At 32.1% G+C, this 6,964-nt stretch overlaps 1 protein-coding gene across 1 annotated transcript in view; it reads left to right on the top strand.

The window, feature by feature from the left end:
• Positions 1 to 6,964, top strand: part of MBOAT2 (membrane bound O-acyltransferase domain containing 2) — a 154,157-nt gene that overhangs the window by 109,403 nt on the left and 37,790 nt on the right. The window contains exon 5 of the mRNA XM_027840435.1: positions 2,274 to 2,329. Coding sequence (XP_027696236.1) covers positions 2,274 to 2,329 — 56 coding nt within the window. The remainder of the gene's footprint in view (positions 1 to 2,273; positions 2,330 to 6,964) is intronic.

Genomic DNA, 6,964 nt, shown 5'->3' with positions numbered 1-6,964 from the left:
AATATTTATCATTATTACATTTATATCCTTTTATGCATTATGTATAGAACTATAGAATCTAAGGTTAAATATATTAAACTACTGAAAAATACTGTGAAAATTAATATGTTAATTTTCTAATTTTTTTCATTTAAAGAAGGTGCATTTTTATACTTAAGAGTATATCTTTTTATTGAGTGAAATCAGGATTTATTTATTAAACTTCTAGGAACTCTTAGGTATTCTTAGAATTTATTAGGTAAACTAAAATGTGTAAAAGGTGAGAATATAGAATTTATGAGGAAGAATTAAAATTTGATTTTTTTTGCCATAAGAGGAAAGATTAAGGGCGATCTTAATTGACTTGAAAACATAAATATAAAACATCAGCTGTTCTACATCTGTGTGCAAGAGATTAGTGGATGATGTATACTTAACATGGAGCCTGAGTCTTAGCTGTGAAGAATATTTTTAAAGAGTAAATGCTGCAAATTAAATTCCATTTAATTTAAATTCCTCAGATTCCATTTCACACCCATCAGATAAGCAAAGGTGACAGAAAAGGAAAATGACAGTTGCTTGAGGTGTTAGCTACAGAAAAAACAGGCACTCTGGTTTACTGTTGGTAGGACTGTGAATTGGTCTGATCATTTTGGGAAAGGAGTTTGAAATCATGCACCAAAAGTCACTACGCTGTGCATATACTTGGACTCAGTGATACCACTACTAGACCTGTATGTACCTCACAGAGATCAATGTTTATAGCAACTCTTTTTGTTGTAACAAAGAACTGGAAACTAAGGGAGTACCCATCAATTAGATAATAGCTGAACAAGTTGTGGTATGTGAATATAATTGGATATTATTGTTCCATAAGAAGGGAGGAAAAGGACAGTTTCAAAGAATCCTGGATTTGTCTGAACAGATGCAGACTAAAGTGAGCAGAATCCTGAGAATAATTTATACAATATCAACAACATTATGAAGAAAACCAACTTTGAAAGATTTAAGAACTTGTTCACTGCAATGAATAGGTACACAATTAACTCACCAAACAACTTAAATTTTTCTGCCTCTATTGATATTCACCCAAGGGCCCTCCACCATGTCTCTTCCCTCTGGTTCCTGTATACTTTCTTAATATACAGTAGTACCCAATAATGTTGTTGGAGCTGTGAATTGGTTTAATCTTTCTGGAAAACAGTTTGGATATTTTTAATGGATTAAAAATGTCTGTGCCCTTTGATTTAGAGATTCCATTGTTAGATACATACTCAAAGAGGACAAAGAAGAAAATGAAAGGTCCCATATGCAACGCAGAATTCATACCTGTACCTTTTTGTAGTAGCAAAGAAGCTGAAACAAAGTAGATGCCCATCATTTGGAGAATGGCTAAACAAATTATATTATATGGACATAACAGAATTTCCTATGCTGTAAAAATTATCAATATGAGGAATTCAGAGAATCTTGGAAAAACCTATATGAATTGACAGGTATGAAGTAAACAACTAGAAAAGTGCATATAAAATGACTTCAAAGGTATAAATATAAAGAATAATAATGAAAAATAATAAAATGCCGCTGTGCTATTATAATAACCTGATTTGTTCCCAAAGAAAAGATGAGAAGGTCTACCTTCCTGTCTTTTGCAGAGGCAAAGGACTATGAATGTACAACATTACATATGCTGTTACACTTGGTAAATGTGTTGATTAGTTCTGCTGAAATGCTCTTGTTAGGTGTGCTTTATCATCCCTTTGTTTCATTGATACATGGTGCACAGTCCCTCAATTTCATTATTATACACAACTTTAAATCTTTGATAGGTGGTTGTGTTACCTGTCTGATAGCTATCACAGGTAAATAGTAATGGCCATGAAGGAATGAAGGACTGCTTCCCAGACATACTTGTTGAAAGGAATCAGGAAAACACGTTTCTCCCAATATAAATCTTTTTCTTTAAAAATGTAACCCTTTTGAAATACCAACACACATGATTTACTGTAGACCTAAGAAATTCATTTGTATCTTTTTTATTCCTACAAATTATCACACAAAGATTATAGAAACAAATGTTAAAACTAAACTTCAGAATTTAAAAAAAAAACACTTATTTTTTGTTGCTATTGACATGTTCTTTTTCCTTAAAACATATCTTTGTAAACAAATTGTGGAATGAGATTTTCTAATCAATTTGTGTTGTCATAAGAACAATGAAAAAATCTTTTTAAAATATGTAGATACTGTGTTTATGATTTTCTTTTAAAATGTTTTCATTTTCTTTGCCACAGCCCAATGATGATAATTACACAGAAGATCACTAGTTTGGCTTATGAGATTCACGATGGTAAGGATTTTAAGCTGAATTATTTATTTTAAATTCTTCACTGAGACTTTTTTCCCTATTATTTTAGCTAAATAATTTTTACTCTAAAAGCAGTATTGCTCAGTGGACAGAGGGCTGTCTTTCAGTCAGACTTCTGACACTTATTAGCTGTGTACAAGTCACTTAACCCTCTCAGTTCCCTCCAAGACTAGAAGCTTTAGAAACATTGCCAAGTCTCCACTTAGGAAAGGAGTTTCTACATAAGGAGTTCCCTACAACAATGAAATCATAGGTTCAGACTTTTAAAAAAAATGAAAGCACTAATTATCTTTTCCTATGGCATTTTTGTAGCACTCCAAATCTCAGAAAAATCTAGAGAAGAATTTGGGAAAGATGATTAGCTTAGATGCTACTAATTATTCATATCTATATGTTCATATAGACACGCATGTATCTATATATAGTGTGTACATTATACATATATTCATGTGTGCTAATAAATTTGTGTTTTCACACACATACATATATACAACCAAAGTTAAAACAAAAGGAATGAATGATTTGGTAGTATATTTAGAAGCAGAATAGTACAATGGGAAGCATACTAGATTTAGTCAGAGAGCCTGGGTCAGACTCAGTGTGTTAGCTAGTCTTACTGAAATGCTTTTTTCTCTTTTTTATTCTTTGTTAAAATGCTTGTTTTTTTTTTTGTTAGAAGACATGGCTCACTGAGTGAGAGATATGTTTAAAAATTAAGGCAATGTAGATACAAAAGATATAGTCAAAATTTAAAATAAATAAAACAATACTATCCTGCTTCCACTTTTACTTTAGTACCTCATTATAGGGTAGAAGTGACCCTGGGTCATTATACATATTATAATAAAACATAAAAAGGACTGTACATAAAACTGCAAATCTGTTTTGTACAGCTTGCTTTTTCTTATTAAGTATATGATAAGTTCAACCTTTAACATTCAGAGGAATCTTGATTCTCGGTGGTTCTTCTTGGCCTTCTTTCTCTTGTTATTTTTTCTCTCGGCATTTAAAGAAAAGATGTCTTAATTGACTGTCTCTTCTTCCTCCCCACCCCACCCCTCACATCCTTATTCCTCCTCTCCCTCCTACCCCATGCCATTTGTTTTTTTTTTTTAAGGAAAGAAAATGAAAGCCCTGATAACAAATGTGCATAGTCAAGCAAAACACATTCCTACATTGCCCATGTTTGAAAATAGATGTCATAGGCAGCATCCTGAGTCCCTCATGTCTTTGTCAAGAGATGGGTGGCTAGTTCCATGCTTCATGATCAATCCACTAGAATCATTATTGGTCATTACATGCCTTGGAGTGCTCAAGTTCTTCATCGTTTTTTCCATATGTATGATGTTGTTGTTATTGTATAAATTGCCCTCCTGGTTCTGCTCACTTTACTTTGCATCAGTTCATACAGGTCTGCCCAGATTTCATAGAAAATGGCCATTATATAGTTTTTTACAATGCAGTATTCTATTACATCCATATCTCAAAATTTGTTTAACAATTTCACTATAGATAAACACCCCCTTAGTTTCTAGTTCTTTGTTATAATAAAAAGAGTTACTATGTGTAATTTTTTACTTGTGGTTTTTTGTTTTTTGATCTCCTTGGAGTAGAGACCTAGCATTAGTACAGCTGGGTCAATAGGTATGTATGCATAATTTTCCTGACTTTTTAGGCATAGTTCCAAATTGCTTTTGAAAATGACTTGGCCAAATAATAGTTGCATTGACAGTGCATTAGTCTGCCTGGTTTCCGGAGGCCCCTCCAATAGTTTTCATTTTCTTCTTTTGTGATGGGTGTGAAATAGGAACTCAGTAGCGTTTCTCTAATTAGTAGTGATTTGGAACATTTTTTCATATGATTGATAGTTTGGATGTCTTCCTCTGAAAGCTATGTGTTCATATCCATTGACTATTTATCTAAACAGCAATAGTTCTTATTCTTATAAATTTGAATCAGTTCCTTATATATTGTGGATATGAGACTTTTGTTAGAGAAACTTCCAGCAACGTTTTTTTTCCCAGTTAAACTGTTTTCTTTCTAATTTTAACTGCACTAGCTTTGTTTGTACAGTTATAAGCATAGTTTAAATTATGTTTAATTTGAAAATTTAAATTTTAAAAATTTTATATGATCAAAATTGTTAATTTTTTGTGATCCTCTCTATCCTCTGTATGGTCACAAACTCTTTCCCTATCCAGGGATCTGAAAAGTAATTTCTTTTTGTTTAATAAGCATGTATTTTCTCTTTTTCTCTCCCTCTTACACTTGGGCCCTCACCTGCATTCCCCATATGCTCCCCACCACTCATCCATTGAACAAAAAAGAAAGTATTGTAATAAATTAGTAGACTCAAGAAAAGCAAACTGTCAAGTCCAGAAAATAAGTCTTATTCTGAATTTTGAGTCCATTACCTCACTGTCAGGAGATAAGTAGCATGAAGATAATCTTTGATCATCTGGAATCATGGTTTGTCTTTGCTTGATTAGAGTTTTAAAGTCTTTCAAAGTTGTTTTTCTAATGTTGTATAATTTGTTTTCTTGGTTCTGTTTACCTCACTCTGTATCTGTTTATACATTTCTTCTAGTCCTATTCATTTCATCGTTTTTCATGGCACAATAATATTCCATTATTTTGATATACTAGAATTTCTTTAGCCATTCCCCAATACATGTACATTGATTTCTTTGGAGGATGTATATAGTAGTTTTATTTCTGGGTCAAAGGATATATGTATAATTTAGTGACTTTGGGCATAGTTCCAAATTTTATTATAAGCCAATTCACAGCTCTACCAATAGTGCATTAGTGAGCCTGGTTTCCCACAGCTCCTCCAACAATGATCATCTTAGCCTTTCTGATCGCTGTGAGTTGGAAACTAAGAGTTACTTTAATTAGCATTTTTTCCTAATTATTAGTGATTTGGAGCATTTCTTTTCATATGGTTGTTGATAGCTTGGATTTCTTTTCCTTGAAAACATCATTCCTATACTTTGACCACTTATCTGTTAAGAAATTATTTTCTTATAAATTTGAATCAATTCCTTAGCTACATTGGGAAATGAAATTTTGTAAGAGAAACTTGCTGCTAAGATTTTTTCCCTTATTTGCTTCTTTCCCTTCTAATTTTTGCTGTACTGGGTTTTTGGGGCAAAACCTTTTTATGTAATTAAAATTGCCCATTTTATCTTCCATAATTTTCTCTGTTCCTCTTGGTCATGAGCTCTTCTCTTATCCATACATCTGAAAGCTAATTTCTTCCTTACTCCTCTAATTTGTTCATGATGTCACCATTTATATCTAAGTCATTTATTGGTTTGGAACTTATCTTTGAATATGGTGTGAGATGTTGGCTTATATCTATTTTCTGCTAGACTACTGTTCATTTTTCTTAGCAGCTTTTAAAAAAAATCAAATAGTGATTCTTTACTTCAGTAGCTGGAGTCTTTAGGTTTATCAGACATTAGATTATCTTTGTTTTTTAACCAGCCTCAAATCATGTTGAGAATTGCTGCTTTGTAATATAGTTTGAAATCTGGTACTGCTGGCCACCTTCTTTCCCACTTTTTAAAAATTATTTTCTTTGTAATTCTTGACTTTTTGTTCTTCAAGATGAATTTTGTTATTACTCTTTCTAGTTCTATATAGTAATCTTTTTGTATTTTCATTGATATGTAATAAGTAAATTAAATTAATTTACACAGTGTTGTCATTTTTATTATATTGGCTCAACCTACCCCAAACAATTAATATTTCTCAAGTTATTCAGGTCTCCCTGTGTTTTCAATAAAAAGTGTTTGGTAGTTGTATTCTGTAGTCTAATTCTATAGCATTTTTTTTAACATTCTATAGGTATTTAAATTTGAATTTCTCTGTCTACTAAGTATTGCCAATATTGATAAAGATTAGTTTTATCTTTATGCTTTTTGGAACACCATACTCCAACTTCTCTACTCCTTTATAGTATCAGTTGGCAAGTCTCGTGTGATCCTAATTATGGTTTCTTGGTACTTGAATGCTTTCTTTTTTGACTGCTTACAGTGTTTTTTCTTTAATTTGAAAGCTCTGGATTTTGGCTATGGCATTACTAGAAGTTTTCATTTTGGGGTTTGTTTCAGGAGATTATTTCTGTTTTCACTCTGCCCCTTGGTTCTAAGTTATCTGGGCAGTTTACATTTATGACTTCTTGAAATATTATATTCAAGCTCTATTTTTCTGGGCATGAATCAGTCTACTGATTCTTAGATTCTTTCTTCTTGACTTATATTCCAGGTCAGTTATTTTGATAATATATACCATACATTTTATTCTTTTTTCAATCTTTCAATTTTGTTTAATATTTCTTATTATCTCCTGGAGTCAGAAAGTTGAATTTTTGAGCCCAGTTTACCACCATTTGTTCTAAGGTATTAATTCTCCCTGCCATTTTTTTCCTCCCTATATGTTCCATTTTGTATCTCTTCTTTCATTTCTTCCAGGTACTCTTGTAGTCCCTATGGCCAGAACATTCTTTTTCTCTGAGGTTCTACTTGGACTTGTGGAATTTTTCTCTTCTTCTGGGTTTACCCCCTTGAGCTTCTCTCAGTCCAAGGTATTTCTACATTGTATTTGATGTTT

The sequence above is a fragment of the Vombatus ursinus genome, unplaced genomic scaffold (assembly GCF_900497805.2).
Source record: "Vombatus ursinus unplaced genomic scaffold, bare-nosed wombat genome assembly UNPS02014841.1, whole genome shotgun sequence".
NCBI classification, from domain to species: domain Eukaryota; kingdom Metazoa; phylum Chordata; class Mammalia; order Diprotodontia; family Vombatidae; genus Vombatus; species Vombatus ursinus.
This window is presented reverse-complemented; position numbering and strand designations above follow the sequence as displayed.